At 40.7% G+C, this 27,321-nt stretch overlaps 1 protein-coding gene across 11 annotated transcripts in view; it reads right to left on the reverse strand.

Annotated features, from left to right (window-relative positions):
• Positions 1–27,321, reverse strand: part of dnm1a (dynamin 1a) — a 53,489-nt gene that overhangs the window by 24,434 nt on the left and 1,734 nt on the right. For 5 of the 11 annotated variants that reach the window (XM_084382570.1, XM_084382576.1, XM_084382575.1 and 2 more), the window contains exons 2-14: positions 15,800–15,873; positions 14,349–14,498; positions 13,992–14,195; positions 13,418–13,516; positions 12,187–12,347; positions 11,267–11,409; positions 11,042–11,177; positions 9,507–9,574; positions 8,571–8,709; positions 3,031–3,117; positions 2,759–2,829; positions 2,576–2,627; positions 1,594–1,605 (exon numbers count right to left, since the gene is read on the reverse strand). In XM_084382570.1, the coding sequence (XP_084238696.1) occupies positions 1,594–1,605; positions 2,576–2,627; positions 2,759–2,829; positions 3,031–3,117; positions 8,571–8,709; positions 9,507–9,574; positions 11,042–11,177; positions 11,267–11,409; positions 12,187–12,347; positions 13,418–13,516; positions 13,992–14,195; positions 14,349–14,498; positions 15,800–15,873 (1,396 nt within the window). Of the gene's footprint in view, positions 1–1,593; positions 1,606–2,575; positions 2,628–2,758; positions 2,830–3,030; positions 3,118–6,340; positions 6,480–8,570; positions 8,710–9,506; positions 9,575–11,041; positions 11,178–11,266; positions 11,410–12,186; positions 12,348–13,417; positions 13,517–13,991; positions 14,196–14,348; positions 14,499–15,799; positions 15,874–27,321 lie in introns of all 11 variants that reach the window. The other 6 variants (XM_084382573.1, XM_084382577.1, XM_084382571.1 and 3 more) reach the window with 3 other exon arrangements.

A 27,321-nucleotide genomic window follows, 5' to 3' on the forward strand; every position in this document is an offset into this window, starting at 1 on the left:
GGGACAGCAAGCAGGGTGGAGGCAAAAGGGGAGTAAGGAGGCTACAACAAGAGTGGCCCATGTCAAACCTTTCGGAGGCCATGCAGTGAAATGCAGGAGCCTGACTGTTTTATACTGCATGTGCTTCTTCAATAGAAGTGGAGGAGTGATCAAAAATCCAGGTACCAATATACTTTCCAGCTGCTGTTCTCTCGATCTACTCTCAAGTTATCTCCCCAACTATCTCCTGATGTAGCCACTTGTATCCATACACTGTTTAGTTTCCTCTCAAGTAGCTTTTTTTTAGGATTTTTTGGGTCCAGCGCTCCACTAACTGTTGATGCGCAGCCTCCTTTTTCAATTGAATTTTATTTATATTACACAAAAATAAAATGATAAAAAGAGTAATGACTACACACTGACCCCAAACCATAGATTTATTTGAAGATAAAACATTTCAAGTGTCTGTATCTGACGGAGATATTATATAAGAAATGTGGGTTTGGAGTCAGTGTACAGGCTTATCTCTTCTCATCGGTGGCGTTAGCATGAAGGGCTTTACAATCTGGATCTACAATCTACATCTCTCTTTATTGTTAGAACCTCAACTTGGATGCGGAAATATCTAATATATCTGCACATCTGTACTCCTGCACATCTGTTATTCAGCGTATTCTGTATAAATGGTATCTTTAGAGAGATAAGTCCATAAAAGTGAGTTTTAAAGGCTCCTTCAGTTTTCAGTATGGAGGTCAGATGGTTGTTTAATCAGGAGAACAGAAGCTGCGGGGCCGACTACATCCATCTGTAAACAGGAAGTGAAGATCACCGCTTTGTTTACAATGTGCCCCTAACCTTTGACCTCAACCTGGGTGGTTGTTATGACAACTGACAACTATGGAGGTGACATATGTCTGGCACACTGCAGGTCATCATCTCCCCGGGCCTTCTGCTACTTTGGGGGAATAAAAGAAGCAGACGGAGGGAAGAAGTCTAGTGACGCGTAGATAAAAATGTTTGGTTTAACCTCTTTGAGCTCTCCCTTTCTCCTTTTCTGTGCGAGGCAACTCAAGAACACACAGAGGGACTTTCTCTTTATCTAGTTCAGACTAAAACTGCTGGGGGGCGTCTCTTCACTGCCAAAGCAAACTGGCCTCAGTGTCGGAGACACAGCGAGCATCTAAAAACTGAGCCTTTCAACAAGACTGAGAGATGACAGGAAAATGACATAACACGGAGGCAAATCTCGACCGGACTCTGTTATGATCTCTCAGCCCTCCTTTACTGTAAGTGTGTGTATGAGCGTCAGTGTGTGTGTGTGCCTGCAGGGAGGATACAGCTGAAAAAGAGAGTAAAGGGAAGCAGCCAAGCATTCCCCATGACAGCCACCTGCCCACTTACTGTTAGTTACTAGAAAGCTCGTTTCATACAATCACACACGCGCTCAGGAATCTCTCAACTACAATCCAGCACATATAAAAGACATAAAAGGTTAAAGATATATAGATTCGTGTATCCTGACGAATAAAATGATGAGCACATACGCATGAAAGCTCACTTCCAGACATGCACAGAGTCTCACACACTCACACTTCCAGCACACACACTACTCACCATGATCTCATCCTGAAGCAGAAAAGCCACAGAGAGGAGGACAACACAGCAAAGAGAGAAACGAGACACAGCAAAAAAGAGAATCACTCAGAGGAAAGAAGAGGGAAACAAAAACAGATAGACACCAGAAATGAAGAGCTGAAGAGAGAAATATCAACGAGTCAAACGTGGGAAAAGCAGACGAGGATTGAGATGCTTTCAGAAGGCAAGAGCAGAGTGTAAATCATGATAAATGTGTTTGTTTAATCCCCATTATGTCGCCATGAATGTGATATTGTGACATATCTATTGTAACTTTTTTTTATTTATTATTTCTGCTTTCTCCACTTTCACTGCTGCACTAAATAAATGAAAAACCCGTCACACTTGGTTACATAATTGTCTCCCACTGTGACGCACTTCGAGATCCAGATAGAGATTTAAAATTTCCAACCATTTTCTGTGATTAAAATGACAGATTTTGAGGATTGTGCAACCCTGGCAGAGGTATTCTAGTGCTTTCTATTTGATATTGATATTATGATCATTGCTTTTAAAGCCATAAACTGCAGGGACTCCTCCACATCTCGATTAAACTAAGGTCTGGTATTTTGCTGACGTCACCGTGACTCTCACCGAAAAGACAAGTTATTTCAAGATTCGACAACTGTTGTCCATTAGTGTGTAGCATGTACAAAGGCTATACAGGGCTGCATTGTGTTGTATATGGACTGTTGCCCAGGGTAACAAGATACTGTATAGCTGTGCTACATTAAACATGGGCAAAACAGAGAGCTGAGTGCTAACAGAACAACGCCTGAGGCCGAGACCATATGAAGTTCAGATGTCATGTTGCTGGCCAACAGATGAAACGCGCTGGATGAGTTCAGTCTGGAGTCATTTTCCTGTAGCTTTACGGGAGATGGGTCCGCACTATAACCTGTAAAATGTCAAATAAAAGTCTGCACTGGACATGACAGTATGTTAAGTTGGGTCAGAGTACCTGGTTGCCAGCTGTCTTCTTCTTGTTCATTTGGCTGATCCTCTGCTGAGCGCTGCACAACAAAAACACATCAGAGCATTTTGGCCTTTAATTGCACACGAACCGATGAATCTCTGAGCACTGAACGCTGCACTGATTGTCGATATATGTGCGATATAATGAAGGAAACAAACAGAAGCTCACTTGGCAAATCCAATGAAGTCCTCATGGTTGGTGTTCATGTAGGACAGCTCGATGTCTATCAACAGCAACACCTGGAAAAAGACAGAGAGAGAGAGCTGTAACCAATGATTTATTTATTGATTTTGATTGATTTTTTTAATTTTTCATGCATTTATTTCTGCTCGGCTCGACAACTGTCACTCTCTTTTCACCTGTCTTAGCAAAACTTCCACAATCTGGTTCAGATAGATAGATAGATAGATAGACAGTGTGTAGTTTTGTTTTTATGTTACCTGTCCCTTCGTGCGATTTTCTCGATCCCTGATGTGCTGGGTGACGATTCTCTCCATCTCCTCTCTCAACATGGGATACTGAGCCAGCTGTGAGCACAGAAAACAGTAGGTAGGTAGCAAAAACAAGGAAAAACACACATGCAAGGGCATCCACACACACTCTCAAGTCTACATTCAAGCTTCAGTACACCACAACTTTACTTATCGCACTAAATCACAACACACGGTTCCACTAATACAACAAAACACGTTACAGAAACAAAATCAAACAGGTTATGTTTTAAGGAGTTCATCGCAGACTCTGCTCTGGTCTCTGCACACCCTGACCAGTGGGTGGATTTTATGTGCAAAAAGTCCATTTGTTGCCAAAATGGAACAAACGCAGAAGAATAGAGCAAAGTCTGTGATATTACCACACAAACACAGAATAAACAATGTTCCTGGCAGAAAGGATTCTTTTTCCCAGCACACTGTGGGTCTTTTTCCATGAGCTCATTGTAAACCCACGAACGCAGACATTGGTGGGCCTCCAATGTGACACAAACACATTTGGAGAAGTGTGAGGAAAGAAGAAAAATCAAAACCAAAAAAATCACAGCGCGAGGAAGAAAAATACACGCTGTTTTCTTGCAAGTTACAATGCATCTTTCATGTCTGCCAGACAGTTTGGTGATAGACCTCTTTCTGGTTCCCAAGTTGATTTACTGCTTCCTGGGTATGGTCCAATTACAAAACAGAGAACATCCATAAACACTAGATGCTTTATAATAATGGGCCACGCTAAGATGAACATTACTCACATTGCTATTGTTATTGTTATCACTATATTGCTAGCAATATAGCAAACTGAAACAGAACTGAAAAGCAATTAACCAATCATAGCTGAGCAACCGTGACGAGGCAAAGCAGGTGTTGAATGGGGCCGTAAGAGGAATAACTCTACATTAAAGAAACTGAGAGTTTGGAAGGTCACGTCTTCCGTTATTGCAAAATGAGCAAAAGTTTAAGGCCGGGTTTAAATATGGAGTTTCAATATGGAGTTAGCTAAATTAGCTAACTAGCTAGCTAAAATGAGAGTCAGACTGAAACGTTAAATGGACAGCCGAAGTTTTCAATACGGAGTTAGCTCAATTAGCTAGCTTGCTAACATTTGCTACAGAGAGAGTCAGCTTGAAACATAAAAAAGGCAGCTGAAGTTTTCAATATGGAGTTAGTTTAATTAGCAAGCTAGCCAGCTAGAATAACAATTGTCATTGTAGTTGTCAAAAAAGCCTACTTTTGTTTGCTTCTGTATGAAATTGAAGAAAAAAAATCGCTATAGCTTTTATATATGCCACCACTATCACTGTTAACTTCATAGAGCCACGCTAGAATGGAAAGTTTGACATTCGTAGAAACAGTAGGGCCTAACCTCTTTGAAATATGTCAATTTTACAACTTTTTATGGTTTTCACATCTTGTGAATTCACCCAAATCCTAGAAAGTTGTGAAACCCATGACAAGAAAACATTTATAATCAAAACTGGACAAACTGTGGATGTATTCAATGTCCAAGCAACTGAAAGCAACAGAATTTCTTGAAAGGTGCATAGAAACTTGAAGACAGACTGTCAAAATTTGATGAAATGTTCAGTGTCTTAAAAAAGGGACACAGAAACACAACAGACAGCTGAAAGAAATGTTTTTTTTTTATAACCAAGGCAGCAGGCAGAGGCACTCAAACTGATTCAGACTGACATGCAATGCGAAGGAGCAGGGAGGGAGGGATGGGAGAGAGGGTGATGGAGAAGGACTTCAAACTGACCCCTTTGTGGATTTTCCCAACCACTGTATATTACAATACAGTATCTTTAAATATAGTATGTCTCTGAAAGTGAAATCGAGATAAAAGTGTGACAGAGAAGAGAAATCCAAAGGAGGTCACGCTTTTTTTTTTTTTTTGGTCATTTGCTTTGCGAGGAAGCAGCCGGTTCAAAGGGTTAGAGGAAAACAGGATGGGGAGGACGAAAGAGAAATAAAACGAGAAATAAAGAGATGTTCGAAGTACGTAAATTAGTCAGCGAGTGGAACGACACAATCAGTCACCATACTGACAAAGACAAGAAAAAAGACTTTAACCAACTTAAACCAGAATATTTTTAGACATCATGAGGTCAAATATGAAAGAAAATTATCTAACATGCAGGTTGAGAATGTGTTCAATTGTCAATATAAGGCCAATAATTAACAGAAGACAAAGAAAGTTTAATTAAGATGCAGATTATATGGTTATACTAGTAAGATTAAAAGTAAGGATAGACCGATATCTGCTGGCTGAAGTCATATTGTCAAGGAAAGATATAGTGTTTTTTTATCTACACCTGCTCTGAATATGCATGTAACAGTGGTTTCTAATCATGAAGTTTATCCAAAAATATCACAGTGAGTATTGAATTTGATTCACTTTACATTAATAAAATAATCTCAATACACTGAACATCGGCAGGGTGATGCTTTATAGCCACACGAATGCCTCGTGGCTCTAGGTATTGCTCGGCCCGCCACTTAAGTCCAGACCGATCTTTTAATTAAACGGTTATAAAACTGATAAAAACAAATATCGCTATGACAATTTTTTTATGTAAGACTGGGTTGTTAAAAATCACTGTATGTCATGATGACGATGTTGGCATTTATCTCAAAGCACGCTGTGCTGTGAGTACAGCTTAACAGCGCTAGCCTTGCTGCTAGTTTTACTGAAGCTAGATTATTGTTTATGGGCAAAAAAAAGTCCTGATTAAATTATGTGTTAATTTTTTTGGGGAATAGCATTCTCAAAAAACACAAAAATATAAGTTTTTAATCTCTTTTTATGTGCAAACGTTTAAAATTAACATTACCCCTATCTTTAGAAGCGTTGCTAATCATAAATGGTCGCTCAAACCTTCGTCATGGATAGTTAAATTCAATTTGGCTCTTTATGCGAACAATCTGTCTGGCGTATTAATGCTTTGATAAATTGTATTTATGTCAAACATAGCATTTAGGGGGGATTACCTCTGTAGGCTAAATCAATAAAACCAGTTCCACATTAACGTAGAATGGAAATCTTGCTCATTTTCCCCGCCGTAAAGACATTTTTTAAAATAAATAATGTAATATTTAACTCTCATTATATAATCTAAATCTCCTGAGAAACTCCTTAGTATTATTGTCACTTTAAAAGAAGGAAGCAGGTCTTTTTTTCTCTCCCGCCCAGCCATCGGTCTACCCATACCTGTGCGATTAACAGAGATAATGAGAGTGGCTTGGTTCTTCTTTGGCATTTTACCTTGTTACTACACTTTCGTATGGTGGAGGTGAGTTCGCTCACTACCATATCTATACACTTCAGTGTGGGCTCCTTCAGCTTTTGGATCTGCTTTTTCACTATAGCCTCAAAGGCCAGGTCAGGGGTGAACAGCCCCGTCCTGTAGGGATAGGGCAGGCGGCACGGGAGAGAGGAGGAAAAAAAAAAAAAAAAAAGAAAAAGAAAGAGACAAAAAAAAGGTGGAGATAGAGGAGGAGTAAAAGCACCAGATGAAGACATAAAGGAACAGGCAGACAGAGAGAAAGTGAGGATGTGAGACAAACAAGAAAAAAACACGTGAAAACAGATGGCGAGGGAAAGAGATAACACAGACGAGGAAGGTAAACATTTGAAATGGAACAGAAGAAACAACAGATTGAAGATTAAGAAGAAAAAAAAGGCAAGAGGTGTGGAGGTTGGGGAGGGGGGGTAAACAGCACAGAAGGAAGAAAATGCAAGTGAGACATTTGGTTTCCCCTGAAGCCATTCTAGAAACAGGACAGTGCTGGAGTCTCTCTCTATCAATAAAGACCAGAGATAAAGAACAGTGTGAAGAGAGGAAGAAATAGAGAGAGCTCCCAGCCTGCACAACTCCACCAGCCAAAAACTCCAAGCAACGCACCGCGAGACCGCAGCTGTGCACCTCGACGTTCAGCCAAAACCCCCCTGATCCCTCCTGGTGTTGACCCTTTCTCCACCCATCCCTCCTTCTCCCCTGACTTCCAGAGGGAGTGCAATCATAACATTTATTATCCCAAGGCCTCCAGGTTGTTGCAGTCCAACCGCTGTTCAAATTGTTTGGTCACAGTGGATCAGTTTGGATACAGACTACTGATCTTTCTTTTGGCCACACTCGTAAGCCTCCGTAGCTGAGACTGCAGCCCCTGTGGCCTGCTGGAGAGCTGTTAAACATAACGGTCATGGCTCCTGTCTGCTGCAGGTGCACAGCTTCAGTCTCACACACAAGGACGTCTGAGCGCTGAGGTCATCCAATATGGCTGCCAGGTAATCGAAATGACAAATTGCCCCCTAAAAATATGTTTAGTATCTTACTCAAGGTTCTTGAAAAGGGGCCCTGAAGTAAATATTTCCTTTACAGCCAAGCTCGCCTCAGAGACTACTAGAAAACTTAAACTGTCCCGATTCCACATTAAATACCAACTCTCAGTTGTGTGCCTAATATTATAACATAGTGTATATGTGCAAACAATATAGTAACTTGTGCAATGTTAAGATCTTGTGTAAACAGGATACATGTAATAACAAGATGATAAGATAATATCTTGTGCAAACTATGCTGTAATATAGATATCTCGTGTAAACAAGATAATAACTTAAGAGAATATCTTGTGTGGACAAGATACATGTAGTAATGAGATACTAACAAAATAATAACTTTAAAATAAGCAGTAACTTGTGCAAATAAAATAAATGTAAAAACAAGTTAATATCTTGTATGAACAAGATAAGTTGTGCAAACAAGATACATGTAAAAACAAGATAACAGTGTAACTCGTGCAAACAAGATAGTAACTTTTGCAAACGAGATACATGTGATAACAAGATGATAACAAGATAGCATCTCACATGAACAAGATAAGATCGTGTGCAAACTACACTGTAACTGTAACTAAAAAATAAAATATCTTGTGTGAACGAGATACATGAAAACAAGATGATAAGATAATATCTTCTGCACACTAGAGAATAACTTGTAGATACAAGATAATATGTGGTGTGAACACGATAAATGAAAAACAAAATGATAATGATTTTCTTTGTTTAGATTGAAAAGGCAGTGGCACTTAGTACTGGAAGTAGTTTGTAGCTTGTAGAGCAGAAAAGAGAATATTGTTAGCTTTCCAAGATGGCAGAAAGCCTTTTAATCAGTCATAAACTGAGCTGAGACTGCTGCTCTGACATATAACATTTTACAGGCAACCATATTCTGATGACTGCTCAGCCTCCACACTGTTTTTTTCTTCAGCACAGCTTTCTACCGCGGCCAGCCTGTCCAGCGGCACAGTCGGCAGGCAGGCAGATATATACCGCAGCCCGCCCCGCCACTCCAGGTGTGCCCTCGCTGTCCAAAAGACAACGAGGGCAGGAGAGAGCGGGCGGCTACAGTAAAGGGAGTGAACAGCAGAGGGACCTTGCAGATGAGGGTTGAAAATAAAAAAATTGCTAACTACCGTTCACTTTTATGTTTTACCTTCTTGGTACACTGCCTAACCGTATTGACTAGCTCAGAAATGACCATGTCCACACATTTGGTGCAAGGCTCTTTAATCTTCCCAATCTGCCTTTTCACAATGGTCTCAAAGGCCATGTCCGGGGTGAAGAGGCCAGTTCTGCCCGACAGAGAGAGAACCAGCCACAGGGCCAAAAAAAGAGAAGGATGGAGGAGAGAAAAAAAAAACAGAAGGAGGGAGAAGGGTTGGGTAAAGAGAAGAGTGTTAATTGTAAAGAATCACCCCCAGTTTCTGAGCTTTTCCCCAAACATAAACAAATGAGACAGAGAAAAGGAGTGAGAATGGAAGTGAAAAACAGCTACAAAGCAGCATGTTAGAGAAAATATTAAGTTATATCAAGTAATCAATTACATTTCTACGGCAGATATCCTCAAATTTCCCATCAAGAAACCAAATTACGTTAAAAAATCTGGTTACAATCGACTGCTTTGACTGCTATTACCCAATCATCAACAACTCATTATAGCCTGTAATTATCTGACTTAGACAGACAAAAAATATTTTATACATCTAAATGATTTTTCTGATGTTTTCGGCCTCATTAGGAGCCAATATCATCAAACAAAGAGAGAGAACAAGGACAGAGTGGGCTACCACATGTCTCAGATAAAAGGTGCAGGATTTCCCCAATCAGACAAATGACTGACAAACAGGCCACACAAAGAAGAACAAGTATCACAGTAACCAATCTGATCCCAAACCCTCTCTGTCTAAGTGTACTGATGCCATAAGTATTCAACGGAGCACTCAGTCTGAGTATAGAGGTCTTGGCGATTAGATAAGCAGTTAGATGCAGTCTGGCCAGCAGAGGTGACTGAGATGGAGAGAGGAAAGAGGAGATGAAGTAAAGAGGGAGGGAAGCAGGGATGGAGGGGTGAGTTGGAGGGCGGACGTGCCTGATTCCATGAATGTTCTTGATGGCGTAGCTGATCTCCTTGCGGAGCTCTTTCTCATCAAACTCCATCTGCAGACGAAACAGGGACAGCAGGAAGGATTTAGTACACACACTCTTTCTCTTACAGATTCATAAATCAGTTATACTTTTCTCTCTCTTTAATCCTTCAGTCTTTTTTTCTCTACAGATTTCCAAACACCTTGTCAGCTATAAAATGCTTTTCTTGGCTCATCACTTTCCGTAAATTGCGATCCAGATTTTGCACAAATTTGCAGTACAATTTCAATGCATACATTATATTATTGATTAGACCAGTGCTTCCTAACCTGGGGGTAGTTCACCACTAGCAAATCTAAATTTGAACTATGAACACACTGTATCTTGTCTGTTTTTCAACGAACTTTGTTGTGGACTATTTCCTTGATGTTAAACAGCAACCAGGTGAGAGCCCAGGAAGTGACTGCCTCTTGAAAACGAAAAGACCACAACTTGTGTTTTTACACTTGGTTTCTGAACAGATTAAACAAACTATATATCAGGGTTAAACAAGTACTCCACCGAAGCAAATATCCGCACAGATATTTCACTTTTAAGTAGCTGTAGAGTAGACCTCTAGCTGACCTTGTCTTAATCCCACAGACGTATTCAAACAGGTGCGTGAGTCAAGAGCAGACTTTATTTTATTTCATAAATGTCCCTGCCGCTTTCATTTTCTAAACCTGAAACACCGGGTGCAGATTAAGTTGATTTCTTTCCTGTGCAATCTGTTTTAAATTTGAAATATATCCCTTTTATTTTCTGCTTTGAATCATTCTTTCCCACATTCCTCAACAAAGTTTTATATTTTCCTCGAAGCATGCATTACAAACACATGAATCACTTTTTTCTGCGCTGTCAGTCAGGTTTCTGGATAGCAAGCAAACTGCTTTGTCCTCTCAGCGGGAAACCAACATTTTTCTGAGGCCTCAGTCACAGACAGTAAGTTTTATGTCCTCAGAGGGAGGGCGAGAGAGGACGGAGGAGAGGGACGGATGAAAGGAGGGGAGATGAAGGAAGTGAAGGGCTGACTGAAAGAGAACGTGACGTGTAAAAGAGGGCGTGAGGTAAAAGGCTCAGGAGGCAGATGAAGGGAGGGAGAACGTGCTTGGGATAAAGATGATGTGAAAGGTGAAGAGAGAGGATGTGGGGGGAGGGAGGAAACGTGGATGGATGTAATGAGAGAGTGGGAGAAAACAGAAGGAAGAAGGTGAAGTGAGAGGAAGATGACAGTGGGAGAGGTTGTCAAATGGAGAGGGAGGAAACAGGGAATGTTTGGGTCAGAAAAGGCCTTTCTCGCCTTCTGAGGCTGGGAAATGATACCCAGAAGAGAGAGACGTTACGGTGTTAGGGTAAAACATGTAAAACAATTACCTTGTGGGATTTTAAGAGTCACCGGCACAGTGTTTCATGCAACATACTATATATCACCATCGTTTTCCTTAATTTATTGTATGTATTACTTAAAGAAAGAGAGGAAAAAAACTGTCCGACACACACCTTGACCAGCTCAAAGGGGAAGCGTTCATGGAAAATGCGATTGATCCTGGCACCGCCCGATAGCTCAGCTGTGTCAATCTGGTCCCCAGAGCCCTCTATACACTTCTCAAAGTCCACAGAGAACTGCTGCACCATCCTGCAGGGAAGCACAGACACAGGTGTCAATACATCTTTTAGCCTGTTTCATTGATCTACTCCATCGATCTCTCTAATGTATCTACTCACTGGAGCAGAGCCTTGGTCTTGCGAGATGGATCATCAGGTCTGAAGTTCTTGTACTCCTCCACCTCCTTCTCTATGGAGAGAAGCTGACTCTGCAGCTTGGCCCGCAGGTTCGGCAGGGTGTCCCGGATGTGGTTGGTCAGTTGCTGTGCAGGTCAAAGGTCAGAGTTAGGTCAGTGGGAATATGGGAAATGTCGGAGTTACCCTGCACTGACGGGCTCCTCGCATGGTCCCATTTCGCATGTTGGGAAGTCGTTTGAAATTACATAAAACTGCATTCAAAGAAGATGTGTTGGATTTTACACATGTTTACAGCTGTTTGAAGCAGCTAAAACCACTCTCTATATTCCCTAAAACCACTAAAATATCGCTTTACCTGACTTTTTATAAGGGTTAATGTTAATAAATAACTTTTCTCGTGATAAAAATATGACGTTAAAAGCAACAAGTTGTGTACCAACCAACTTGTTCGAGGAGCCGATTATTCTGACATCACATAAACCCACTATTACTATGCGTTCATGTGTTGTCAGAATTTTTGGAAAAGCGTTTTTCCGACTGGGAAAATTCACGTGAATGCCCTCTCAAGTCAGAAACTACAACTCAGAATTTTGGTACGCGAGTTGGCGTCCTTCGACGCTGAAACATGGCGGAAGAAAGTTAACATCGGGTTGATGGTAAGAAGCTTGAACCAGTCATTCATTGTATAGTCACTGCATCGTTTCCTTGGCTTTTCCTTGTCACTCAAATACTGGAAACAGCTGCAAACGTGTTGTTTAAACAATCTGAGCGATAAAAGGCAAAAATAACAGTTATTCTCAACTCTGGAAATGGAACCGTCCCAGACCCAGACTGGAGTTGCTGGAAAACAAAGCACCCATAATGCAGACACTTGTGACCAACACTCTTGTGCTTATACACACCTGATTGAGGACTTTTTGGAGGTAGGGAGTGCCCATGCGGTCAGCCAGGTGTCTGTATGAAGGGTGGGAGAGGAAGAACTTCCTCTCAGCAGCCATAGCAGCATTGATGTCTTTCCTTCCATCTATGTCCTTCTGGCTCCTGTTCACCACGCCGATGTAACCTGAACACAAAAGACAAGAGTCCACTCAGACGTTTACGATGCAGTCTGAAAAACACTGTAAGATTTTGCAGAAAACCAGATCCAACTCTTTTTATCACTCTCTGGAATTTCTGAGAGCGGACTGGAACTGATTCAATACTTGTGGCCTGACTGGTAATTTGGTTGATAATACAGTCTTGCATTAAAGAATCTGGGATTGTGCTGGGCTCTTACTTTCTACATATGAGCTGTGCTGAAACAGCCAAACCCAAAATGAATAGCCCCTCCAGGACCAAACCGCTTAAAACTGTGTTTAATAATGTTTAGCTGACAAAAACCACATTTTAGGAGACTTCGGGGTTAAAGAAAAGAATATGGACGAGGAATGAAGAGGAAAGAAAGGAAGGAAGGAGGAATTACAAGAATAAATGTCTGCGTGTGTGTGTCCAACTTTTTAAGACAGAAAGAGAAACAGAAAAACAACCAGGAGAGTTCAGGTCACACAGATCCCGTTTCACCTCCAGTTAAGTTTTCTCATGCATCACTCCGTTAAAGGCTGTTTCATGCTCTATAACTAATGCAACTGTGAGCCAGCAGCCTTGTAAATGTGAGCGTCGGCAGGATTAGACAGAGAGGGAGAGTGAGAGAGACGGGGAGGAAAAGAAAGGGGAGGGAAAAACGTAGAAAAAACAAAGGACATGGAAAATATTCAAAAGCACATGCCTGGGTTCTAACCAAGAGCAAATGGAAAAGAAAATCACCACATCAGCACATTGCAGGAAAGGGCAGCTCACAAGATACATGCAAGCTCTTTTTCAGTGTTTTAATCTTTTCTCCCTTCCCCTTTCTTCTTCCTCTGTCTTTTCTTACTCAGTACCATTTTATCCCCCCCATTCCTCCCTCCATCCATCCGTCCTTTCTCTGTAACTTTTTCTCTGCGGTCTGGAGCACTGCACATCTCTGCGTACGACTGCCTTATTACCACAAGAGGGAAACAGTGTGTCATTGTGACGGTCTTGAAGTGGAGAGAACAAGCACTGGTTGTGTGTGTGTGTGTGTGTGGGTGTGTGTGTGTATGTGTGTGTGCTCACCCCTCCTGAGTGGAAGCAGTTTATTCTCCAGGATGTCCTTCGCGTCCGTCCCCTCGTCCATCAGGTCCAGCTTGGTGATCACACCGATGGTCCTCATCCCTACATGAACCCACAAACACACACCGCAGTGATGAACAATCCTAAAAATGGAGACCTGAACGGAAATGCTGTAAAAATGTATATGTTATATAATTAAACTGAAAAACAAATACAAAAATGAATGTCTAAGAATAATAACATATTATAAGATATGATAATGACACATTTCATGTATGAATTAGGGCATCATATTTTATGTAGTGAGCACATGTTTTGGTCTGAAAAGTAACTAGTAACTATCAAATAACTCTAGTGGGGTAAAAAGTACAATATTTCTTATCGAAATGTGGTGGAGAAGTATTAAAAAACATATAGTTAGATGGAAATTATCAAGTAAAGCACCTACAAATTACATTTAATTATAGTAAATGTGCTTAGTTACTGTAAATTACAGTCAGATTACATGCCTGTGTGTGTGTGTGTGTGTGTGTGTGTGTGTGTGTGTGTGTGTGTGTGTGTGTGTGTGTACACTAACCCTGAGGGTCGACCTCTTTGGCAATCTTTAAAGCGTCAGAGTTGGCCAGATCAGAGTTGGCCGGGGACACGGCCAGCATCAGGCAGTTCTCCTTGGTGACAAACTGCATCAGCATCTCTCTGATCTGGGCCTCGATGTCTGCAGGTTGGTCACCCACCGGCACCTTGGTCATCCCCGGCAGATCCACCAGGGTCAGGTTCAGGACTGTGAGACGAAAAAAGGAACAGCATGACTAAGAGAAAGCTAAGAGGGCTTTTCAGATGAATTGTTGCCAAATAAAAAGCATTGCGGTTCATAATTTATTGATGTCAGACATGGATAAATTTAGCCCAACAAATACAGTTTCTTCAGCCTCACCATGAGGGGAGTAGACACGCAGGTTGATGGGCACAGGGGAGATGCCCTTGTTTGCTCCAGTGATGCGGTCAGTCTCTGCCTCGATCTCCTGCCGGACCTCATCAAAATCTGTGAACTTTTTACCCTTACAGTGGAGGAACTCTGCATGTTCTGAAAGAGACGGCAAAAAAATAAAAGATCAGTGAAAGTGAAGAGGAAAAGACAACAGTAAAAAAAGACAGCAAAGAGGAAAAAAGCTGAACTTTTCACCTAAAAAATAAGGAAAACTTTTTTTCACTTTAATTCGAATGCACACTACAACTGGAAACCAAAAGATTCCCTGTTACCATTGTTGAGTTTTGAAACTACAGTTCCCATAATTTGAGGGTTTTGTGTACACGGAAAGTTCAATATTGTCAGTCAATATTGTTGTCAACACTTGCTTAGATTTGGGCAAATTGGCACAAAAAGTATGCCGAATTAACACTTAGCTGTTTCTGTTTGCAATTTACCCACGGACCTACAGACAAATTTCACCGTGTTACTATGATACTGAAATAAAACCTTAAAATGTGAGAATTCTAAGGCAGGTTCTGGAGTTATAAAAATCATTGTTTTCCTATGACTTCTGAGTGGATTTATGGACTTTTATCCGCAATGGACATTAGCGATATTCTCAGAAGGTCAAACAGAGTCTTTAATGCCAATTGCAGCTCTTTTGGACTTGAAGGATTTTAGAGTACCTTAATTGCCTCACAGTTGGGAAAATATCTGCCATAAGGTAACCCAGCAGCCATGACTGTGTATTAAAACGAAATAAGGTTTAATTAATGTCCGATCGACTGTGCGTGAGCTGCGAGGGAAAAAAGCTTGCTAGCAAGGCCCTACAACAATCTAATTAATTGAAACCAGGATTACCATGCGGATGCTGTGCTCTTCATAAGGTCTGTAGAGATAAATGGGGTGGAAAAGATGTTGAAGGAGCAGTGTGGAGGAGGATCGTTTGGACTCCGGAGGGCAGAGCTAAAAGCTGTGTCAATGTCTTAACTGCTCTCTTCTTCTCAGAAGAATCAAAGAAAATGCTTCATGAATTAATGAATGGGGCTGTTATCCTCTTCACATCTCAAGAACAATGGGAATAGAAAGGGGAAAGTGTTTTGCTGTAGATGTTGAAATCAGTGCCCAAGTGCTTTAAGATGCAGTTCATTTAATGGCCACTAGATGCTGGTTTGAACCAAACTCCCACAGAATTGAGGAGAATAGAAGGAACTGAAAACTTCTCTATTGAAATGTATTTTGAAATATCTCTCTCAACTCATGGACAGCATTTGCAACTGAAGCCTCTCAGCTGAGTGGTGAAACAACAAATGTATCTATCTCACATCATCAACATCTATCTGTAATGGGATGTATCTATCAACATCCCATCACATGGAAGAAAAGAGCCTCCTTGGTGTTTAAGATGTATTTACCTGTGGGACAGTTCATCAGCTGCAGAACCAAAGGACGACGAGTCACAATGCCGGACCCACGGGGAAGGAAATCCCTGAAACACAACAGACAGGTCGCAAGGACGATGGTCAGTAAACTAACAACAATGCAAAGGGACTAAAGTAAAAAGTCAATCTCGAACATTTTACATAAAGCAGAAACACTGCAAAAACAAATAAACCCATTCAAGAAATCAGAAACGGACACAATATGTGATTAACAACATGAATTAACAAATGACAAAAAGACGAAAGAGTATGAGTCAGTGATAATAAATCAGCATTCTGGGGATTTGGGAAGGCCGAGGTTAAAAAAAAGCATTATTCCCTCAGGAAATCTGTGCAAAGTAAGGACACGTGCAAGTGCGATGTGTGTGTTTGTGTTTGTGTGTGCAATCCTGACAAACAGCTTACCCTCACACAACAGCGGTGGTCTCACCAGGCTCAATGTCCATTTGATTTACTGCAGTGCTTTTCTTTATAGGTACATCCAGGTGGAAAATTATGAAGAAAAGATTTTTCTGAAATTTCTTGAAATTATTCCTGGATTGATACATCACTATTCCACATGTAAGAATTTTTTTTAATAAACAAAAGTACAAGAGTACGGCTTTTGCACACCTTCACATCGGCAGGTGACAAAATCAAAATGAGGAAAAAAACTCACCGCACACAAGACAACCTGATGAAGGTCTAGGTACCGAAACGTTGTTGTCATTAAACTTAATTGCAGGTGAAGTGGACGATGTGTGGGAGGTTTTTTTCTTAATAAACGAAAAGGTAAAATAAAATAAAAAAACACGACTGTGGGAGGTGATACGGCTGTTCATCAGCTTTAGCTGTTGTTTAAATGTTAGTCATTACTGTACAAAGAGAGTCGACACGTCCTCAGCAGCAGATTAGCACAGAACAATTTCACACTTTAAAAACACTTTATGGTCCACAGGCAAATACAAATCCAAGTAGAAGGCTAGACAGCTGAGCTGCACTAGCTGTTGGCGTGAGCATCTTTAGATTGATGATGATTGAAAATGTGTGCCAGTATCGCAGCATTTATAATGTTCTCTCAGCAATCTGATATTTCTGTTCCATATTCTGATACTTTAGTGATTTACTGAAAACTAAAACTAACAATGATGTTGTTTTGCAAAAAAATAAGATCTTAGTGATTCTTTTCAGTTATTTCAATAACAAAAGGGATTTTATGTAATATTACAATTTCTGTCCCTTGAAGTTTGTTGTCTGTGCGTCAGTGCATCGCATCTGTCTGCCCTGGCGTGTCTGAGGTGTGTTTGTGAATCAACCAGAGCATGTGTCCGCACAGACGACTGCCTGCCAACATGTTTTTTTTAAAGCACAAACACTGTTTTCTTTGGGGGAGTTCAGCTGCTTATGCAACATCAGCGTCAACTCGCCACTGGCACAGTGTGCTCCTCAACCAGCTGACTGGACAGTTATCACTCAGTGATGCGTGGTGGGTGGGTGTGTGTGTGTGTTTGTGTGTGTTTATAACAATGACAAGAGGCTATAGGAGACACATTCTGTTGTTTTCGACAACAAACTGCTTAATGACAGAGTTGTAATTAAAGCCCACAGATGAAGAACTGCAAAATGTTTCCATTAAAAACTGGGTTTCCGACAATACATTAAGCTACAGTGAACGACACTCTGTATAATCAACTGAACAACATTAATAAGTAACAGATGAAGCCTCTGTTTGAACCCGAAGCAAAGCCTGAGGCAGTTTGATACATGAGTCATAAGCTGAGAGTTAATCACAGAGAGAACTGCTTTTACTCAAAACCTAACCAGAATTAGGGTTAGGAGTTCAACAAGGGGATCGTGTTTAACTGCAACTGTGCCTCCACGCTTAATCTCTTTTGGTTTGTGAGTTTGGTCTTTCTGAGAGCGGTAAACATTTCGGAGTTACAACATGTCATTACATCCTGTTCTGGCTTTGTTGGAGTAGTTCAACATTTAGATAAATATTGGCTTTACTCTCATGTTTGTGCGCTAAACATGAAGCTGACCACGCATCTCACAATGCAAAATTCAGTGGCATAAAGACTCGAATTCCTTCTTTGATAGGCTCCTTGCTCCTTGGTCGGGAGCAGGAAGCCTCCGTTAGTTGCCTGGCAACTGGTCCGACCATAGTCCGGCACATAACACCATAACTTGTGTTTACATGTCAGTGTTTATATGGATTAAAGAAACAAAATATTACATTTTAATTGGTGATCTTCATTATTGTTGGCTAGGCTAGCTGTTTCCCCCTGTTTCAATTCTTTATGCTAAGCTAAGCTAACTGTAACTTGCAATAGTCTTTGGTTTAATGGTCAGATAGGGGAGTGGTATTGATTTTCTTATCTCAAGTTGAGCTATTATCTTAATTTGATCAGCAGAATCAAGAGCTGTAATTTATTTAACGCTGCTCGCAACTCTCTCACATACACACTGATGCCCTTAAAGGTCCTGGTTCACATTTAAAGTATTTTTCATAAACTATTTAATCATTTTTCAATTTGACCCCCCTTTCCTGTATCTGTGCAGATCATAAAATAGTTGTTGGCAATGGTAAGTTGCAGGTTTTAATTCTGTGAACACGCAGATGTATTAATACAAGGAAAATAAGAAAGAGAGGCAGTGTTTCTACTTGACGGCTTCCTAGTTGTTATTCACTCACATTGAGCACTAATTAGAGTTGAAACAGCGCTGCATCGGCCCTAAAATAGGCAGTAACATGAACAAATCTGTATTATTTTTTAAACACAATTTCTAAGTGTACAAGTAGTGATCAAATCAAAAATGGTCCTTTTCATTATCCTTTTCCAACCTGCAGTATATCACTCAACGCATAGGGGACTATGACAAACAAGCTTTGATTGTGTGACTGTTGAAGAGACACAATATCTAATGTTTGCCTATCCTCTACACCTGTACTCTGGATACAGCAATCCATTTTAACCATTGTTTCGGTGTTTGTTGTCCTAAGGCAGCCCTTTACAACAAAGGCAACCCCCCTCTCTGTTGGCCTCTACGCGTGTCTGCCCATCTGCTGCTCTACCTGCCCGCCACTGTGTTTTTGAGGCTGTCCCTCTCGCCCACTTGGACGCCTAATGGAGAAGACAGATGGCCTTAACTGCAGGTCTTCCTCTCACTCCTCCTCCTCCTCCTCCTCCTCCTCAAACTGCCACTAAGAGGATGCTCCGAATTTGAGAAGCTACACACAGAATCTGCTACGATGCTGAAAAGACTTTACTCTGACTGTTCCCTCATCATTTACCTAATCCTGCTGAGAGGACGTGAGTCCTCGCACACCAACCTTCCTGTGGTTTCATCCCCGCTTATTAAGGTGGGGGAGTGAAAACACTTACACTCATCACAACCCCCCGCACAGCAGGGACACAGAGGGGAGGGCTGAAATTGGAAAATCAATAAAAAAAAAGGAGCAGATCGAGTAGACAAGGAGAAATGCTGATATTTTTCAGAACAGGAACAGAGAAGCCAGACAGTGACTGAGAACCGCACAGCCTTCACACATTTTGCAATAGTGTTCATAGTGGTAGCTGTGCTTTAGTATCTCTGGATGTATTCTGTCACTCCTGCATTTTCATTAGCAATTAATCTGGCAATTATTTTCAGGATTAATTGATCATAAAATATATATATTAAAAAAAGAGAAAAATGCTCATCATAGTTTTCAAGAGCTCTGAGCAGTAAATTCTTACATTTAAGAAGCTGGAACGAGTAAATATTTGATTGTTTTGCTTGAAAAATGACTGAAACGATTAATCCATTCTCAGAATAGTTGGCAGTTCGTGTTCTATTGATCGACTAATCGATTGAATGATGGATCATTGCACCTCCATTCTGTCCAATAGCAGTTTGTCAATTGATTTTCTGAAATTTAGATGTATGTATATCAAAAAATCATCAAAGGTGATCAATAATCAGGGGAAGAGGGCATGTGAGTCTGTCTATGTGTATGTGTATGTGTGTGAGTGGGTCGGGGGAGGTCGCACACACACACACACACACACACACACACACACACACACACACACACACACACACATACACTGAGCGTCATTGTTGCAGAGTCACCAACGAGCACCAATCAGATTTGTTTGATTGACTTTTTGTTGAGCATCTTGTTGTTCTGAGCAAATCAATTACAGGTCAAATGATTTTGCAGAATAAACTTTTAGGCACTGAATCGGTCATCCGCCCCCTGCGTTGGCTACAGCGTGCACACGCACGTCTCGTTGGTGCCAGCTGCTGTGGAGTAGTGACTCATTGCTTCATGGTTGTAAACTGTACACATTCAGTGGTAAACAATCAATACACATAGATGTAAGGATACATACACACACAGATGACCCATTCACACTTCACAGTTCTCAGTAGTAATACAAGAGGGCTTTAAGTATAAAACATTTACATTTAAGAGTGTCTTTTTAAGCCTTACACACTTTTTGAGACGTTACATATGACACTTAACTTATTCTATTGTAGAATGTCAAATGAATGCATTGTATTAAATGTGTCATGCATTTTCCAATAAAACAATTTTTAAAAAATACATATTTTGTTACATTTCCGCATTAAAATGACAAAAAAAAAAAAAAAATGACTAGACCTTGTTATATATGTTGTTGGGTTGCGTACTCACATCACACAAAGTTCAAACCCAGATAAGTCTGAATGTTGCGTTTCATTTGGTCGCCTGTCACTCTAACTTCTCCGAGAAACATGGGATAATGTCATAAACACTGGGTTGATGGTGAGAAACTTCTATCAAAGTCATGTATTTTATAGTCACTCAACCACTACTGGAAACAGCTGTCAAAGTGTTTTTTAAACGCTCTGAGCGATAAAAAAAAACGTATTTTTGGCGTTCATGTTGCTCCCTCATTCTGACATGACTCAAATGAACACACCAAAGTCGGAAGAACGGCTTCCCAACTCGGGAAATGGGAGCATCCCAGGAGCAAATGAATGCAATGTTTATTTTGATTAGGCAGAAATTTCATACTGTGTTTAAAATGTACATTTCAAACAGTATCTGACTACAGGGTTTGCTTGTTTTTTTTTGGTATTTGGTCATGTATGGTTGTGCTTTTAAAGAAAAAGAGTGAATAAGAGCAAGATGAACACTGTAAAAACGTTTGCCCTGTTCTCTCAGTGAAAATAAACTGTTAGACAATAGTTTTCATGCGAACGTCTCTTCTCTCAGTGGGTGTTTCTTGCTGTATAAATGTTACTTTCGGACATTATAATAACTCAAACTCGACACCCTGTTCTGCTGGTCTCATCATGTGCGTCACATCACTTCCGATTCCCCACACACAGTCAGACACTGAGCCTCATCTAATCCAGCTTTAATGCCTACAGCAATAACAGCCCTGATGACAGTCGTGAACCAGCACAACCAGGCAATTTCCCTGCTGAGCAGCGTGTGGGTGGCACAAAGATGAGACTGCTTTTTGGTGATGAGTTTCATACACACAAACACTCACATGCACACACACGTACAGTGCATATTGCTGTCAGCCACAGCAGTCGACCGAGCCAATGAAACGTCCTGTTGCTGGATGGTGAACATCCAGATTAGACCGGAGCCAATGGGAGAATGTATTGCAGGTGAACTGCGGCCCAAACAGAGATTAGTGGTAATCCTCTGTAGCAGTATCAGGACAAACGGTCTCCTCTCTTCCTCTTCCTCTGCCTCTCGCTCACTGCTTCCTCACCTCTACTGTGTCCATACCAACTGTTTTTAAACTTTACAGAGTTCATAAAAAAGAGAGCAGTAACTTTACCATTTGGCGCAAATTAGAACTGAAACAACTTAATCATAATAACAATAATAACAATTCAGTAGTCTATGGATGGAATAATAATCTGCAACTATTTTTGTTGCGTTTAGTCGTTTTTCAAGCAACGTTACTACGTCCGACTCTCATTTGTGAGGATTGTAAACACTTTTATTCGTCTTGTATGATACTTAACTGATCTGGTCTTTGAGGTTTGAAGTGTTGGTCACACAAAACAAGCAGTTACTTGTGTGGTTGTAATGGTTGTCTTGACTACAAATGTAGCTGCTGTAACAAAGCAATTTCCTGTAAAGGATCAATAAAGAATCTATCTATCTACTTAATGTGACATCAGACTATACGCAAACAGTTGGGTAAATAGACACAATATTCGAAACTGTTTACTGACTCATTTATTTATTAGTTTTTAAGAAAGAAGCAGGACATTATGTTTGTAGTTAAATAGTTGTTTCCAAGTTTATAAGCAGTTGCTCATTTCTATTTTCATTTTTTTTAATAGATTGCTAAAATATCAATAAATGGAAAAAGACCCATTTAAACTCAGATACAGCAAAGATGAATGATTGTGATAATTGAAGGTGCATTATGTAGTTTGGGGGAACAATTTTTAACCAGAAGCGAAAGATCTCCAGACAGATTGTTTTTGTAGTCGTTAGTGAGTAAACAAACTGACTTTAAAAGGCCTTTGGCGGACCCTGCCACCTTTCTAGCTTCAAACAGTGTTCTGGGGACCTTCTTTCCTCTGAGTACAGCTTGTGTATTCAGTTATAGAAAAATCATTCTGAGTTTGTTCTATTACCTCATTAATACTGACTTTGAATTGTTTCCCCAAAACTACAGTGCCCCTTTAAAGGTGATTGGAAGTTACTTTTCCTTTATTCTTCTCTGGCTTGTATGAATTTTGCCTCCTTACAAACTCAGCTGACCTGTTGTGCTTTAACTCAAAGATTATTTATTATGATAGCAAATTATTTGAATTAATCAAATGGAGGTACAGAAATTGAACACTGTCTCGATTTTCCCTATAATTAGTACCAAATTATCATATGGTCCTTTCCAGAATTAACAATTACATATCCTTTTTTTCCCCCCAGGAAATTATAAGGAAACTACGGAAAAATAATGCGATTGACAAGCTGCTTTTAAAGGAAAAATCTAATTATGTGTCATTAAACAACTCTTCTTTCTGTGTTTCTATTACACTCCCTCCTAAGCATTCCTGAAAAGAATAAAGGCTTTATCAACGGCGCTCTTTACTGTCCTTGTCTTCCACATGAGTGAAGCTGCTGCTACTCGCTGTAATGCCTCCAGCCTTCCCTGTGTTATGTAATACATGAAGCTATATATCATCAACTTAATCTCTGTGTGGGGGGTTGGATGGCAGCCGGGAGAGAAAAACGTCTGTGTTGTAGTTTTATGTTGCTGGGTTGTGCTAGTGCCAGCAGCCTTCAGTGATAGCAAAGTGCTTCAGTCGACTAAGCAGCAATATTCTCCTGACTGCGTCCCAGGAAAATGTCACACAGTTTGAGAGCTTTTGTGATAATCTCTTCTTTTGCATGCCACTATTAGATATAAAATTGACCCCGCATCCCTCAAAATGATTATCAAAAAGTCCCGAGGCAAACCTCCAAGCATAGCATTTACTAAACATACATGCTATTGTTTCTATAATCCACCATGGACTGAGGTACCCTTTGATTTATTATGATGATATATACAGTATATTCTACATGGAAAGCAATTCTCACTGGAAAGCAATCATCTAAGGTACATTCAGTGTCTGCTGTGTTTTAGGAGAAGCAGCTATGGTGCTGATTTTGCATCAGCTGTTTTTAAAAGAGCTGTCCGCGGTGCTGAAAGTGGGATCTGGACAAAAAACATGCAGCTGAGGACATACACTATACTTCTGTAAACGTCACCATACCGAATGTGTTGCATGCTGTGGTAAGCAACTAAAGTGAGCAAACTAAATCCCAGCCTTACTGAAACTCTTCTGTGTCTGGCTTGTTTAAGAGTCTACTCGCTCATTCATACTAAAGATATATAACATTTCCAGTGCATAAATGTAAAAAAAATCTAACTTAAATGCTCTCTGACCCATTTTCAGAGTCATGATGGTGGAACAAAGCAGCATAAATCAAACATGAAGACATTACTGTGCAAAAGCTACAACAAAACCAGTACACGACATATTTGCTGTGGAACTGCAAATCCCCAAAAGACACCCTGATTCAAATCATAATTAAATACAGAGTTAAACACAGCGTTGAGCTTTTATTGTGAAGAAAACTCTTTAAAGACAGAATCTGCCACAAACTAACTTTCTGAGCGATTTACTCCTTGTTTCCTTTTTTTTTACTTCTTTTCAAGATAAAATGTCACACTGCTCACATGATAATCATGTTGAATTTAGTCAAATGTCAACATGGGACCAGACATCCCCACCTCCACCGGAACGACTGTGCACATGAGTAGTTTTAACCAAGTTGGCACCGTATGCGTCAGGCCCTGGAGACCAGTGAAGCTCACTGCCTCGTGCTTAGGCCTTAATTAGACTCATGGGAGACTGAAACACAGACTGGCTGAAAGACACAGATAGGAAACGGGGGTTGGGCTCCGATTCAGATTTGTGAAATGTCTTTTTCACTGTTAAATCAATGGGAAACGACTAGAAGAGGACTACGGAGTCGTGTGTGCAGGTATTACAGATATGGTCCTGAAGCATAACTATTAATCGATAAGCCAATCAAAGAATTCATCAGAAGCAATTTTGATAAGTGATTAAGTGATACTGAAAGTCAATTATCAAGCAAAAATGTCCAAACTTTACTGTTTTCAGCTTGTAAAAAGAAAGAATTAGCTTTTTTTCTGCTTTTGCATCATTGAAAAATTAGTATATTTGACTGTTTTTGACTTTGGACATTTAATAGAATAAATACTCGTTCTTTATTGAAAAAGTAATAAAAAGACAGTGACCACTCGGAAAAGAAAAGTGTGTTGCATGCTTTATTCAAAGTGCAAATAATTCAAGAAGCAAAGGAGAAAGAAGAAAGAAGAGTCCCACAATCCATCTCAACTTGTATCTTTTATATTATTATGTTTGGTGGATCCCTGTCATTTTTTCATTTAACCTCGCTGCCTTTGCTTTAGAGTTGAGCACTTTTACACCTGACAGGAACAAAGCACCTTTGAGTTCCACCTGAATGAGACAGAAAAGGCTGTGAAGCGTGGGTTGAACTGAGGTGACAACCAGTGAAGCGAGCAATAACAAGAGGGGAGACATCAGTAGACTCTCCGCAAGGACGAATTATGAAAGCAGGATAAAAAAAAAATAAGGACGGACGAGAAAGGGGAATAGATTAATTCGATTAGTGTCCTCAGGTGTTCTCTCGGCCATTAGTGCACCATATCTAAACGGCTTGTCTACCACTGAGAGGTTGGTTGTCCTTGGGCCTGAGCCACGCTAGCCCGGCTTGCATCAAAAATCTAATCGACCTGAGAGGAGAGGTGCCACGGCAAAGTATCAGGAAGAACAGTGTCTAGTACAGTTAACTCCTTTCAACACGGATTGCCAGTTTTTCCCCAAATCCTATATCAAGTCTCGAAGGAAAATGCCCACTGTCTTGCCTCCATTTAACCAAAAAACTGAACCCAAACAAGTTTTAAACAGCTGATATGCCTCGAGAAATAATTGATGAAATATCTCTCTGCTGTTTATACGTCTCCTGTACTTTGGTATTGATTGTCTGTGCTGACCGTAAGCAGCAAACAGAGGGGGAACGCAGCCAGGAGCAGAGCTGAGTGAGCGAAATATTCACTCCTATGTTGCTGTCAAAATTTTCGACAACGCTTTTCAATTAAAAGTAAAAAGGATTAAAAAGCATGTGAATTTCTGTATAAAAGACAGAGAAGGTACAATAGAGATGGAGAAAAGAGGTGTTTCGATGTGTAAACACACAATACAGCTGTAAGTGTGTGTTGCTTTAGGCAGATAACGCAAACACAATAGGCTACAGGGGGGTGGAGGACTGGATGAGCACGAGGACCTGAGCGACGTCACTGCAGCTGGACCAAGAGACTGCATACATTAACACAGAGAAGTGCTGCATGACAGGATGCTCCTCTGCAATCTGTTCACTGTAATGAGATGGCAAACACTGCAGCTTTTACTGACACAAATCATTTGGCATCTTCATCAAAGGTTGGCTTCATTATGATCCAACATTTCCGAGAAATGATGTTTCAATGTTTTCCTTTTCTGCCTCCTGTCGTGATCATCTAAACCACTGGTCCCTGAGGGGAGGCAGTGTAATTAGGCACAAGCTGTTTCTATGACAACTGCTGAGTGAGTACAGCAAAACCTGCCCCCCATAATGAGCGTTAAGAGACTGTTTTAACAGCACTAAACACTGAAAAACACTCAAGAAGGCCTTCGAAAAAGGACTACATGTTACTGAAGGCATTTTAAGATGATGTCAAAACACTGAATCTGAAATGAACCTCCAGAGAATGTCTGATTTGTCTCCTAGAGGGATATGTACAAAATAAAGTACCACACGATGGCTTTGAATGGTATGAACAATAGTTTGTGTTATAACTAGCAGTGTGTATTTCTTACATTTTAGATCATTTAGGTGCTGACATGGACTTAATGTTGATGTCTGTTTACAGGCATTAGGAAGTAACGCTACTGCTGCATAATGCTCGCTGTAGAAACCCTTTTGTAGTTCCAAAAGGAGCAACACGATGTCTGATAAATTGCCTACAGGGATGTCACGAAAGGCATCGGTTGGCACTGAACGCTACATATTATAAAAAGAAAAACATCTGGAAGTGTTGTGTGTTGTACCCACTCCTCACCTCTGCTTGAGAGGGAACTTATCTAAGTTCCCTGGGTCCTAAGTTCCCAAAGTCCTATGTTCCCAAGGTCCTTTGTTCCCAGAGACCTATGTTTCCAGGGTCTTAAGTTTCCAAAATCCCATATTCAAAGGGTCCTACTTTCAGAAGTTACCCTGTTCGCAAGGTCCTATGTTACCAGAGTCCTATTTTCCTAGAGTCCGATGTTCCCATGGTCTGATGTTCCCAGGGTCCTATGTTCCCAAGGCCCTAAGATCCCACGGTTCCAGCTTGCCAAGGTCCTATGTTCCCAGCTCCCTAAGTTCCCAAGGCCCTATGTTTCCAGGGTCCTAAGTTCCCAAGGTCCTATGTTCCCAGCTTCCTAAGTTCCCAAGGCCCTATGTTTCCAGGGTCTTAAGTTCCCAACATCCTATGTTCCCAGCTCCCTAAGTTCCCAAGGCCCTATGTTCCCAGCTTCCTAAGTTCCCAAGGCCTTATGTTTCCAGGGTCCTAAGTTCCCCATTTCATTATTGTGTTAACACATACTAACCCTCCTGTTGTTTTTGGATCAAACAACCCTAACACTCCAGCTGGGGAACACAGGACCATGGGAACATAAGGATTACTCCACTTGGGGCTACATTAGCACTACTAGCATAACACAACCAAATCTCTGTGCAAACTGTTGGTGGTTCAAGTTGCATTGTGGGTAATGTAGACACTAGGCTTTGAAAAGGGAAAGAACGCGAAGTTCGCCATTTTTTAACTGTTCATTCTGAGTTTGACGATGTTATAACAGTACAATGTGAAATCAGTGAGGGGCTCTTGTAAATC

This window comes from Pagrus pagrus (assembly GCF_965226575.1).
Source record: "Pagrus pagrus genome assembly, chromosome: 19".
Classification (NCBI taxonomy): domain Eukaryota; kingdom Metazoa; phylum Chordata; class Actinopteri; order Spariformes; family Sparidae; genus Pagrus; species Pagrus pagrus.